Raw genomic sequence first — 14,314 nt, forward strand, 5'->3', positions numbered from 1 at the left:
TACTTGAAATCGCTGCTCGTTTACCATCTAAGAACCCAAATAAAACACTGGTATATAAAGCTAAATTCTACCAAAAATGGCGGACGCAAGACTCTGCCATCAGTAAGATAGAGAGGAACAACAGGCTAATATATCACGATATTAATAACATTTTACAGTATTTGAATTTGAAGAATCATGAAGAATTGGAATTTATCGATGAACTGTTCAAATCGCAATCATCTGCAAGCACGTTGGCCGATGTAGAAAAAAACAATGCAGTTAATAAGAAATTGTTGGCTACACTAAAAAATTTTGATTCTCGTCTTCGTTTACAATTCGGCCAAAGTCTGTTTTCTCCGGTGGAAAATAGCAGATTATATTATAAAAAAAGGTTTATAGCGCTAGTAACGAAGTTATATTCATATCGCGAATTAAGGAATAAAGACGTATTCACTTATATGACTTTTCCTAAGTCAAATAAGCCACTTGTGAGTCAATTAAGTTTCATGTTATTTAGGAGATATGTAGACAAATATTTTAGTATTTTAGACTACACTGTTATCGCTTCATTTGATTCTTTTTGGAAAAATTATCATAATTAATTTATATATTATTACGAAGTATTGATATTTTATTATTTTTCTGTTAAGCTTTTGCTTCTTAAATTTATACTATACAATTAAATGATAATTTCAAATGTGTGTGTAGCTACTAAATAATGTGACTAAATCAGATTAATAAAAGTTGTTAAAAATATAACATACTGTTATTTACTATTTGAATTGATTGTCATTATCAGTTATATAATATTTTTTGTTTGCTTGTTAAGGACAAGCTTTTGGAGGGAAAAACAATTTTATTAAACATATTACTTTAAATAAAGTAAAATATACAATTTCTGAATTTTTTTTTTTTTAAATTAAAATCATATTTTATAATTAAATGTAATGCGGTATTTATTTTAAACATTTTTGCTAAAAACAAATTTGTTTAAAGAAAAAAACACTGTGACATACAAATTCTATATAATTTTTATTAATACAAATCAATCATATGTCATTTAGGTTAATAATATGATACCTAATAATATGATAGTTGGTTGTAATATAAAATTTCCATTAAGTTTTATAAATGTTGGACAATGTGCGAAAAGACACTAGCATGCTAAAAATTTTAGCATATTTACAAGAGTCTTTTAAATATATGTCACAATTCTCTATGACAATTTATTACTATTGAAATAATAACTAAAAACTGAACAGTTTTAAGATCTGTATAACTAGTAAGCACATATGGCAAGTTATTTTAGCGCATTTGCATTGGACAAGAACGATTTTATTAAAATAAATTTGAGCAAATTCACTAAGAACTGATCAAAATTGGGTCAAGCACAACGCACAATTATTATGTTTTGTAGAATTCAACATAGGAAAAAAAACCATTCCACTAATGTTATGTAACGGTTTATGATTGTTATGTTATTAAAATATAGTTTTTGTACTTTTGGGTTATATACAAATTCAGGGATTGAAAACGTTACCTCACCAAAATCAAAACTACTTGTCAAATTTCAACCAGTTAATGAATAATTAACTAATTAAAAAAGGACTTTTTAACTTTTTTTAAAAATGATATAGCGTCTGTTGTACTAGGTATATCGAACAAATACGGATGCTAGAGCACACATGATTTTTGTCATGTATAATATGTATGCATTTCTTTCCTTAACTATACTATGTGAAGTCTGAGAAAAACTACCTAAAGACGTTATGATATTATTGGTCTTGTAAGTGAAATAGAAATTCACCAAAAAGGCCATCTGGGCAAAAAGCCCTAAACGCCATGCAAAGTCGTCTGACTTTTGTAAACAACATCAACACTGAAGAATACATTATTTACATCTAAAAGTATAACTGTCAGAGACAACACAAATAAGAACGGTCGTAAACAACTGTTGTCTACAGCGAAATCGCACAGCTCGATAGTCACAATATTGAAACCGTTTCATTCCTATAACCATATGTTATAAACCACAATGTTTACATTGTTTTAATCAAAGTCGCATACTACGTGCAAGTTATTTGCTACATCACTCGCCACGCTACACGCCACGTTATAGAAAGTCTTGCGGTAAATCAATAAGATACAACACTGCCATTAAATTTCCAAATCGACACAAGTACTATTAGGTATTGAATAGTTTCAAAAGATTGATCAAATAATTGATTATTTTCAATCCAAGAATATCGTTTGAAAATTTAAAATGTATTCCAAACATTTCATACCGTTTTTCTGCGTGGCATTATACTTTTTGCAATGTCAGGGTGCTCTTCCAAATTTTGAACAACTTGTAAGTATAACGAGCACATATTATTAAATTACTAAACTTAAAATTCCTACTAAAAAATTAATGTTATTACGCTAAAAAAAACCAAGCATATATTATATTTTTTAGTTAAGCGTTTTGATTTTTATGTGTACATTATATATAAAAATATACTAATTGACTAATTCATATTCTTAAAACAATAGGATGCTATAAATGAAATAATCAGGGATTATTTATATCCTGAGGGCATAGTCGATGAAGAAAATCGGACCACTAACTTGATAGGTCTAAGAGATATCATTGAAAAGGTAGGACGGCGAATCGGAGGAAACAAAGAAATTCCCACTGTTGATGAATTGAAAACCATAGGATCAAGTAAAAACAAAAAAAATATCCAATAAATTGATTGAGTAAATTGTTCAAAAAACATTTAAAAGACATTTTAATAATCAAGTTTGTCATTTGTATAGCTTTAGATTATTTTTTAACATAAAATCTTGACTCAAAAATCAGATAAAAAATTTAGAAATTAGGGGGCCTTTTTTTGGTAGTGTAAAAATATTTTTAGCAAAATGTTAGTTACAAAATTCTTTTTTTTTTAAAACATTATAAATTTCGATAAAACCGTCTAATATGATATCACATTATTATTATTAAAATTTTACGCGTTATTATTTTTAATTCATTCTAGGTAAAATAATTGTTCTATTTAGTTATTAAATAAAAATGGGCAACATTTTGTGATTTTAGGATTTACATACACATTGTGGGAAGTTAAAAGATACGTTGCAAAATTCGTAGATTGTGAAGAATTAACCAAGGAAATGGAGGTAAATTGAAACTATACTATTATGCTAGTTAAGTTATAGATATGTGTTAGGACACTGGTATTATTGCAAGTTTCAACTAATCTATAACACAAATAGGTTGAAATCCGTATTGTAAGATTCTTACTGATTTGTACAACGTGTAAATTATTGTTTGGAGAATTAATATCGCGATTGAACATTTTTTTTTAAGTGATTTTTTAACGCCTACACTAGACATTTTTTTTGTTGTATGTATTGAAAACATTCTAATGTCTAGTTTTTATTCTGAAAACAATAGCCAAAGGTACGTTCTCTGTTCGAATCGTTCAACCGGCCAAATGGCATATACTTTCAAGAATTAGATAATCTACTAACACGATTATGGACGGCTTATCGGAATCCGGATGGCAAATATCCATATCATAAGGAACCGAAAACAGCAATACCGTACAAAATGGCCAGATCGGGTAACAAACAAAATAATTACAATTAATAAATGTCTTAATTGTCTCAAATGATCAAAAATTATTAAAAAAACATTTTAGTAAAGGAGTTTGTCACGTGTGACACATGTGTATTCTGGAAATTATAATTATTATTTTTACTGAAAAATCATAATTCTCTGAGCGGGCAAAATATTGAACAATTGTTGGTGGACAAAATAAATCAAAAACTTGTGGGATACATGATTGGTTTTTTTTCCCATTTTTTTTTTAATCTTTACAAATAGTTTAAAATTTAATTTAGTTTTAATGATTTGAAATAAAAATGTTTTGCGAGTGTAATATGTTATTGTTGACATCTTGTTTGCTGTAAAATTGACCTGATTGGTTTGTTAAAAAATGTATAATATTTTGTACTTTCAGAATACAAGTTTACCAGGGACGAAGTTACAACCATCGTCACTGATTTTTTCTTTCCTGGATTTTTTTGATATATTTATTATTTTTTAATTATATATGTTTAAACATGTAGTTTGTCACATAAAAATGATGTTTTGATGAAATAATAAATCACTTTGCTCTTATATTTTGGTTATCATTTATTTAAGTTTGACTAATCTTGCATGAAATATCAAAAAAAAAAGTTCTATTATTTACTAAGTAAAATTGTTTAGTCCTGAACACCTTTAACTTTCTCGTCTCTAATAAGATTTGACACCTAATCCTCAGGCATTACTTGCATAAACTTCGAATGAGTTATTAAGGCATTCACAAGGTATACGTTATAGTTCATATTTGTATAACAGAAAATATTTACATTTGTTCAAATTACAGACACGGCCTCACATCATTTTCAAATGCGAATCTGTAACAATGGAAATACACATAACAAAAAACCATGTACCCAAAAACAATATAATCTTTTTTAAAATATATTTTTATTAATACAGTGGATAATTCTATAGTAATATATCTGAGAGAGTTAGAGTGATTAAATAAAATTTCGGTTCTCTATATAATAAAATATTGAAGTGGTTACATGCGGTCTATTTTTAAGGAATTTTCTATAGTTACCTATACCAAATTACTATTATTTAAGAAAAATGCGGTCTCCAATAAGTTCCAAATTTGTATAGACTTTTCTAGAGCCCTAGTAATGCCGATAAACGTTGACAACCCGAACAAATATCATAAACCCTTTCCCTTTGAAGGGACAGAAATTTGTTCTTTCTTATCAAGCATCATTAAAAAAAAATAAATAAAAGAAGGGGAACGTTATACTTTGACCGTAGTCAATAGGTACCTATTTGAAATATTTTGATTATACTGTTAATTACGATACATGGGACGATCAACCCTAATCGTATTCGCCTTATTACTAAAAAAAATATTTTTTAAGCACATAATAATTGCGTCAGTAAAATAAGAAATTGTTCTCTCCATACCTGTTAACTTTTGTCAACGCGGGTGAAAACATGAAAAAAACACATTACTTTTAAAACAAAACGTACTCGTCCGTGGCAAAAGAACGAAAACACACCTTTGTAAACATCAGTGCTAAAAAAATTGTACAACATTGCAAAAAAAAAAAAAAACCACGGTTTTGTATTTGTCTAGAAAAAAAGCCCATGCGTCTTACAGTGACGAATGTGCGATACATACAATCGAATAACATATCCAAGAACACAACGGGATTTGGCAAATATTAATATTTTTAACAAAACCGTTACTGTTAGGTCTGAATAATAACACTTGCTAAAAAATGTATACATATTACCCACGTTCATTTAAATTTTACACTGTATATTTTGAGGTTCTCTGTCGTTCAACTTTACAGATTTTATAAGAATAACAAAAGTTCTTTATTACCCTCCTCCCAAATTAGTTTATTTGATAGCTAATTTTGATTTTCAAATAGCAACACCAATTTTTTTTGTTGTTAAAATTATCAACAGCTTTTGTATGTATATCATGTATACTTCAATTTTGCATGCGTAGTTACATAATTACATACATTTAAATATTATGGATTGGACGGGAGGGGGGCGTCTCACTTATACACTTTTATGTAGATGCTATTGGGAGATACCATATTACTGTTATACAATTTGTAGAATCAATTTTTAATCCACTGGGCATTCGACCATACGTTCCCATGGTCAAAAGTCCCCACCACGATGTAGAGAAGATAAGGTGACACCACTCAACTTCTTATCATTAAATATCTGAGGTCGAATGCTTCAGGCATATTGGTAGTTCAGCTTCGCTGTACTGGTGGCGAAAACTGTGTTTTCTTTATTTAATCTGATCTACTCTTTGTCCAGGACAATTATTTACTTCATTATTCATTAATTGGTTAAAAATATTTTATATTCATCAATGTGTTTATCAGGAAGGGGGTAACAGTATAACAAATAGGGGAAAATTGAGATCACTAACAATAAGAAAGTTTAAAAAAAAATCAATTATTAATTAAACCCAAAGAGATATCTAGTGGTTCACGATAAGTTGATCCCTCTGTATATTTTTCAAAGTTGTCAGTAATAATAATGATGAGGGTTAAAACCATAGTCAGTAGGCACATTAACTAAATTAGAGAAAAACAAGGTTTAATAAAAACTCTAGTATTGTACTTGCATTATGTGCTAGTAGTATATTACTTGACTTTGCTTTTCAATATGTTGAATTTTTAATAATAATAGTAATAGTAATATAATAATAATAATAGAAATAATAGTAATAACATTAGACTACAGGAAGTCAAAATCTAACCTTTCCATATCGTTTTCCAATTTGATTTCATCAATATATTCTATGATTAATTGAATGAGGCTAAAATCGACATATTTGAACCTCCGACGGAGTACAAGATGAAATGCCCTGGCCTTTTCCAAACTGTTATACTCAACCGGCACATGGGTAATTGTATTTGCCAAACTTATTGTATCAGCATTCGACGAACTTGCATCGGATACCTCAGATTCTTTACTGTCCATATTGAATGGATCGTCAACCTCACAACCGAGAGGCAGACAAAGCGATACTAGTACAGAATATACAACCCTTACCACACTATCTATTTTTTCTGTTCCATTAGAGAGATTATTGATAGCCGATAGCAAGTTCTTTACTTGTAGGTCGTTGGTTAAGCTTAACAATTTAACAAATGTTTTGACCTCGTTGTACCATTCAAGCACCGGACCTTCTGAATACTGTAGATATTTCAGGTGATTTAACGTCAGCTTGAACATGATAACTTGAAAAAATGAATAGACAAGCTTATAGTATGATTTTAGATTTTGAAGGTTGTCGGTAGTCCAATCCAGTGTATGTGCGTCACGATAAGATTTTTTTAATCGTACTTTGGTTATGTCTGGCCAGCTCACTTGTCCTCTACTTATATACATTAAATCAGACTTTCTAAAAAAAAGACTATTCATTTTTAACTTCTCTACAAACTCATCAATAAATTTATCCTCTGATAAATTGGTCTTTTTCAGCAGTTCTAAGGCCTCTATATTATTTTTGTGTACCATATGTTTCCACACATGTTTTGGTGGATAAGGTTTTGAGTGAATCATATTATAGAAACTATCATAAGAATTATCTTTATGGCATCCGTTTAGGTCTTTTAGTAGTTTATTGATGACATACTTGTGCGTGGCTTCAAGTTTCTGATAGTCTGTCGGTATATCGATTGAATGTTCAGCCAAACCAGTTACTAAATTCGTGTACAAAAGTAGTAACCATAGGGATCTCATATTCTTTATTTTTAAACTATACAAAGAAGCTATCTGCAATTTAATGGTATTTTTATAATAACTTTCGTCAACTGCCGTCAGTGTTGTTGGCGTATTATATGGAGGGCTAATTAAAATCTGAGTTAGCAGCATGTGCTTTAACCCACTGAACAGATATGTGCATTTGAAATAATCAGACTCACTATAATTTTCGATATGATCTTTGCTGCGATATTCGTATCTGATATCCATTAATTTTACCGATTGACAAAAGAATAGCACAAAGCAATAAAAAAATGTCTTGAGCTTCATAGTTTTTTGTAAAATTCAATAACTGTTCCACCGAAAAAAGTCTTGTTTGCTTGATGTTTTTCGAGGAAGAGAAATATTGCTACTGATGAAACATGACTTTCATCGTATTATAATGTATACTTTAATCGATAGTTTAGCGATTGGAGTGTCTACAATACACGTTCGTGTTGTTGTGGCGTTATTTTAAAGGAACAATTTTTTTTTTATTTGTTCAGACCACATTTCTTTTTATTTCAATTTTTAAACTGACTGTACTGTAAAGTATTATTACAGTCGTAGATAAAATATTTTTGTTCGCGTATAATTTTTTTTTCAAATAAAATAAGGTTTTATGTTAGTTAACCAATTAAAACCGTTATCATAGTAAAACATTTATTATTTTGGTTTTAACCGGTACTTATATACGCAAAGCATATGATAAAGTTCTAGAAAATACTAAAAAAGATAAAAATTTAAATATTTTTTTTGTATGTAAAGGGTTGCTAGAAGAAGATATTGGTTTGGCGGTCACAGTCAATAATGTGCTTAAATATATATTTTTGTAATAAAACTAGATACGACAAGGTTTGAGCGACTGAGTTGATAATAATTATTCGAGTTCCAATATCGATCATTTTATTTTAGTTAGTGACTTATTTTCAAAATGATGCGATGTAGGTATTTTGTAAATATATATATATATATATTTGTTTTTGGTTTTTTTTTTTGGCGCTATGTTACTCTACAGACGAACAGTCATATTTTTTTGTACTAGTACAAGACAAATCTTTTTTTTTATACTTATTTCTTTTGGTTTTTTATATTTTCAGAACTACTTTCTGGCACGGTAGTATATGTATTGTACATTTACATAAGTTATTGCGAATGCCTATTTTGTATATACTAAATAATTTACCATCGTTGAAACGTTTAGAATTATTTTATTTGTTATTTGACTCCACAAGACAAATTGTAACTACACTGCATTTAGCGTTTAACACATAATTATAAGTACGTATACAACTAGCATTTTTTATTTTAGCTAAAATCCCCTTGTTGTACTGAAGCCGGCGATGTATAGGGAAGTGTTATTTTGAAGTGTTATTTTATTATACAGTATATTTCACAATGACTAAAGCATTGCAAACTAAATATGAAAAACACCAGTTGGTTACACATGGCCCAAAAAGTTTTTACGTTATACGAACAGTCATATTTTTTACAAAAACAATATTTTATAGATTTAAATTATATTATTTTCATGATCTAAATTGCTGTGGCGTATACTTACCTGAATTATGCACATGTATTTAAATGGAAAAGCTATTAGAATAGTATGATGGGAACAGAACAGGGGTTAAGAATGTTAGAAGAGAGAGTAGGACAATGAAAAGAGGATGGGAAAATCACTTATAGTAGGTGCTTCGATGGGAGACAGTAGGCTTGACAGAAGGGGACAACCAGTGCTGGTACTTCATGACGTGTGAAATCGTAAATTAGACAACCAATAGGTCGCTAAAGAAGAAAATTTAAATAAAAAAGACATGTTTCAGTCAGACCTCAGTCACAAATTTAGTAAAGTTAAATTAAACAAAAACCAAACGAGTTTCATCCATACACCGAATCAGAATTACTTCAATAGATTTAGAACGGTAGATAAACAGTAAAAGTTTTTGAGTGCATATTATGCTCCGTCACCATTCTGCCTATCACTCTGCACTGGATTTTTACTTTTGTATTTAGATATTATTTTTTGGATAACTAATAATACATTTAGACAAGCCAAAAATATGTAACAATATTTATTTTTATTTATCACATTACAAAAAAATTAAAAGCTATAACATGTGTTACAAATAAACGAAAAATGTATTGTTAAAAGAGTGAAAAATATTACTTGCCTAGAGATGGAAAATGTAGAAATCCTACACCGGCCGGTATTGTAGCGTCCACATTAGTTACTTTTCACCCGTGGACGGTACCACGTCATTAACAATCCCATAATACTCGTTATACTTTTGTTTCATATGATCTATAAAAGCCTTTTTCTTTATATGACCATCGACTAGAAATCATTATAAAAGTATTCACATCAAAATGTATCCAACTATATTATATTTTAACGAGTTGACTGGTTGCAATTATTATTATTGGGTTTTTATGTACAATATTTGACCCCTGATATTATAAAAAGCTATTTAAAAACATTAATTTTTTCTGTCCGCTTATTTGGTTTTTAAATAATCTAAAATCGTGTCTAAAAAAGTCATGGGGAATGCCACAAAATAAATATTGTTTTATCACATAATTTTTAGAAAAACCAAGATAAAAGCGTTTTATATTCCTGTATAATTTCTGCCTAACCATCTTTACATAGTACGTTGTAGTGTAAGTAATCCCCAAAAATGTTGTAAAAACACTACCTATTCCAATAATCACTACCAAGTGATTATTGGTTGTTCACATTTCACGTATATACATATATTTTACAATATTTATTACTAAATTATTATTGTGTACCGTACCCTTCGGCAAGCCCTCTGTTATCGCTCTCATGCTTTCCATAGTTAGTCCATATTCTGATAAGTGTTTATTTAAGTAGCTTCTTGTATCTATCTTGTTAACTGTTCCAAAACATCCAAAGCAACCAAAAGGACAATTTGCTTTGGCACTTAAAATTTTGACTTCGGAATGTATTTTTTCCAGTTGCTAAAATCATTATATTTTTATAATTAATACACAATGTAAACAATGCTATTGCAGAAATAATGTGTCTCGAATTATTCACTAGATTTACAGAAGTTATCATTATATATTTTTTCATTTAATACATTAAGCTATGAGATCATTTAATCACCTTATCAGTAAACGTGTTTGCTATTTGAAAATAAACAAACAAGTATACAAATATATTAGCATATTTAAAATACATAGTTTTTTTTTTTACACTCGATGTAGGACACTTGATGTTTTGCAGGAATTTAAGACTTTAATGATTCGTATTCTTTTTAATGCATTCTGTCGTAGCGATTTCAGTGTTACGTTGATATTATACAAATAATAATGGTGGCTGTCAATCATAAAAAAAACAGTAGTTGTTTTGCCGTTTGACAAAAAAAACACCTGTTATACTTGCTTACACGACGGTCTTTAAGCCAAACATTTTATAGGAAAAAATTGTTTTATTCTCAATGACCTCCATAAAAATTGAATTTTTTTTTTATGTTTGTTCAATAGTTTGTTGTTGTACTGGTGATAGTATATGAAAGAAACAACAACAACAAATCCACCTAGAACATTTGTACGAAAATTTAGCCGATTTAGTAATATCTACAGTTTAAATTGAATTAGGAAATTAATATACATATTTTTTGTATATTTAGAATTTGAAAAGTAATATATTATATGTATTATATTTTCAATTTTCTCTGTTAATTTAATTTTCTTACAAGTACTAAAACTTTTCAATATTACAAAACTCTCTAACTGTAAGTCACGCAGCAGTTGTGTTTTTTGTAGTACTAATTGTGTTTTTTAGGTAGAACTTGTATTTTGTTTTTCTAGTTGTACGAAAAATTGGACGCACAAAAACATATTTTTTTCGATATTTGTTTATTGTTTTTGAGTTTTAGTATAGTATATTGCTATTCAATGTTTTTTAGCACAAGTTTAAATAAATTATTTTACGGGTTGTGAGAAAAAACGAATGTACAACAACATGTTTTTCGACGCTCGTTTCGCTCTTATCGATACAGGGTGTCCCGTCAGCATTTAACAATACCTTCTTGAATTTAGATTCAGAACACTCTAGCGGGTCTAGCCTAAGTTTATAAAATAGATTTTATCAAACAAACTTATGATGGTCATTGTAAGAAAAAGAACAATTAAACCTAGATTAGATTATAATTTTTTCGCATAACAAAATAAGTATGTAATATGTACTACCAAAAGGGTGTTTGGACCTTTTATTAAAAACAAAAAACACTCACTTTGTTGTTTGACTTTTAAAGTAATTCTTAGAAGTTAAATCTATTTTTGACAATATCGGTTAAATATGAATTTTTTTTTATTTTAATTAGGATTTCTTGTGCTACAACTATAAGAATAATTAATTTAAATAATATCGGTTTATTTTCACGATACATCACAAAATCCGGATTATTTTCATTGAAGTTCGAAATCCGAAATCTGGCTTTTACGGTTTTAAATAAAATAACTCAACAACACCGATAAACAAATATGAAAATCAGGTCATTTACTAAATTTCAAGTTTTGAAACACACTTTGGAGTTTTTCATTATAACAAAATAATTGTGTTACAAATATTATCACGCAGACTAATATTTTTAATATTAATGTTAATTTTTTTTGGTTTTTGGGTTGTAGTTGGTGGATTTTTTTTACTTTTGACCATTCAAAGGACCACGGGCATAGGAATAATGTTGTAATATTTGTTTTAATTATGATTTTAATAATTTACTAAATATTATGTAAAATAACCAATAAATATTATTAAAATTATTTTTAAAAATAATACCGATAATAAAATTCATATAACTTTTTCAAAAGGTTTTAAATGAATATATAACACAAAACACTGCTGTGGGGTCAGGGTATAGTTAGGGAACCGAAACGGACAATTCATTGACCTGAGCGGAAATGTTTTTTCTAAACTGTATACAATTATTAACTATTGTAATGTATATTTAATTTAAAATTTAGACCAAAATGTATATAGTTTTGTATCAATTTATTAATTCAATTGAGGTGAATTAAATCATCCTCAATTGAATTAACCCGAAGTTTCTATTCATGATGAAGAAATTGGTTCAAAAATATTGCAAATAATGTTTAGGTTTGAACTACAGCCAAACTAAGCCAAACTTTTCTTTAGTTTAAACATATCTGTGACGATTACTGTAATCTTGAAATCGAGCATCACCGAATTATATTATTTGAATTGACACGAAACACGCCTGGTTGAAAAACGGTGTCGAGTATAGGCAATATCGCTACATGAAAGAATATATGCTTCGAATCAGTATTATTTTTTTAAGGGAAAAACAGTTATTGTATTGAATTATTGAAACAGTTACTTGTTGGTCATACATTAATATGTGCAACACATTAATGTACGTCCATCCAAAAACAACATAAGTAACAAAAATAAAAACTTTAAATTTCTTATTCACGAGTTTTATTTAAACTCGTGCTAAAAAAACATTGAATAGCAATATACTGTATTAAAACTCAATAACAACAAACAAATATCAAAAAACAACATGTGCAACAATTCACTGACCTTAATTTGCAATAATAAAGATAATAAAAACGTGTAAAACGACCAATAGATCAAAAATAAGTTATCATATGTTGATTCTAGCTAGAATTTAAACTTAAGAGGTTTAAGATCTAAATTGATTGTAAAAACTAAGGGATGGAAATTCAAATTTTATGACCAATATTTAAAAAATATACAATAATCTTGGAATAACATATTCATTGGGAAATCCATCGACAAGGATGTTAAATGTATTAATAAAATAGTAAATTATTGTTTACTTTAATTTATGAATCAATTCCATTAGAAAACAAAAATTGTGTAATTCTGTTAAACACAATTAAAAGAGTTAATATTAATGAATATTCTCTATATTTTTTGCCTTAGCTTTCCTAGTTTATAAATTATTTAAGTTATTTCTGAATTATGATATACTTCCTACGGCGTGAAAAATATGTTTTATCCAAATATTGAAGTAAGGTGATAAAGGTGATATTTCGAATTATAATACCAATATCTAAGCTTATTATTTTGTCACAACTTATAGAGAAATTAATTTAATTAACCCGCAGTGAGGCTACCGTATATTTAAACCTATTGAAACTATATGTAAAGTTCACAATTTGTTATACATTTATGAGAAACTTTTGGGTAGAAATGATTAAAGGTTTTTTACAATATTTGAAAATTCTACATTAACTGCATTCTATAAATATGGGACTATAAAATTAATTGTTCATTTGAAAGTGACTTTTATTTCGTATCTCTCAGGAGGGAGCCAGTTTTATCGTTATTTTTTTTTTGTAATTCCAATTTTATTATTAAAGGGCTAAGAAAAATATTAGGGTTTCCACTTTTGTCTAGAGTTACACATGGACTAAAATGAAAAGAACATGAAAAATAAAATAGGTCAGACCACCTACAGTTAGCTTAGATAAAACAAACTAGGTAGAAGTTACCACAGTAAAAGAGCCATCGGTAGATTTATCCAATAACATATTCCACATAACACATTTTGTGTCTCTGACTAATGTGCAATATTTATTAGTTATTTTACATATTTAGTAAATTATTAAAATCATAATTAACAGTAAATTAAATATTACAACATTATTCGTATGCCTATGGTACTTTTAATGGTCAAAAGTAAAAAAACCAACTACTGCATCCCAAAAAACTGAAAAAAAAATTGACCGGTTTTTCAATTGTAATTCAATTGATTTACTTGATAGAACTGTCCAATCAATTTGACAACATCGTTCAACATCAGTTTCATTACTGTTTTGATGTTTGGAACAAACAAAAGTACAATACTAACTAATAAATTTCATGTTCAAGTTTGGCCGATGCACTGTAAACCTATAACAATAAAGTATATACACACATATCATACGAAAACCCAGTGATTATTCATAAGTACTGGGTACTTACCCACTCTT

At 28.4% G+C, this 14,314-nt stretch overlaps 1 protein-coding gene and 1 long non-coding RNA gene across 2 annotated transcripts; one reads left to right on the forward strand and one right to left on the reverse strand.

Moving 5' to 3' along the window:
- The first annotated feature begins 2,017 nt into the window (after window positions 1-2,017).
- On the forward strand, window positions 2,018-4,149 carry LOC126838773 (uncharacterized). The gene is made up of 5 exons (XM_050573463.1): window positions 2,018-2,332; window positions 2,515-2,686; window positions 3,062-3,141; window positions 3,419-3,587; window positions 3,987-4,149. Exons 1-5 carry the CDS (start codon window positions 2,246-2,248, stop codon window positions 4,052-4,054), a joined length of 576 nt encoding a protein of 191 aa, XP_050429420.1. The 5' UTR covers window positions 2,018-2,245; the 3' UTR covers window positions 4,055-4,149.
- Window positions 4,150-9,449: 5,300 nt separating this feature from the next.
- Window positions 9,450-10,850, reverse strand: LOC126838929 (uncharacterized). Its single transcript, XR_007685746.1, has 4 exons — window positions 10,735-10,850; window positions 10,452-10,664; window positions 10,120-10,303; window positions 9,450-9,659 (listed from the first exon to the last, which is right to left on the reverse strand). It is a non-coding gene; the product is annotated as an uncharacterized LOC126838929 (long non-coding RNA).
- Between the last annotated feature and the right edge of the window lie 3,464 nt (window positions 10,851-14,314).

Source organism: Adelges cooleyi, unplaced genomic scaffold (genome assembly GCF_023614345.1).
Source record: "Adelges cooleyi isolate 19-005CV unplaced genomic scaffold, UGA_ACOO_1.1 ACOO_flye_CR_arks_rails_tigmint_CR_PRNA_30, whole genome shotgun sequence".
NCBI lineage: Eukaryota > Metazoa > Arthropoda > Insecta > Hemiptera > Adelgidae > Adelges > Adelges cooleyi.

Bases quoted from the DNA above. Each gene is read 5' to 3' on its own strand.
- LOC126838773 (XM_050573463.1), top strand. From the start codon at position 2,246: ATGTATTCCAAACATTTCATACCGTTTTTCTGCGTGGCATTATACTTT. The intron at 2,687-3,061 runs GTAAAAACAAAA...TTGTGATTTTAG, and splicing joins ATTGAAAACCATAGGATCAA to GATTTACATACACATTGTGG. The intron at 3,142-3,418 runs GTAAATTGAAAC...TGAAAACAATAG, and splicing joins AATTAACCAAGGAAATGGAG to CCAAAGGTACGTTCTCTGTT.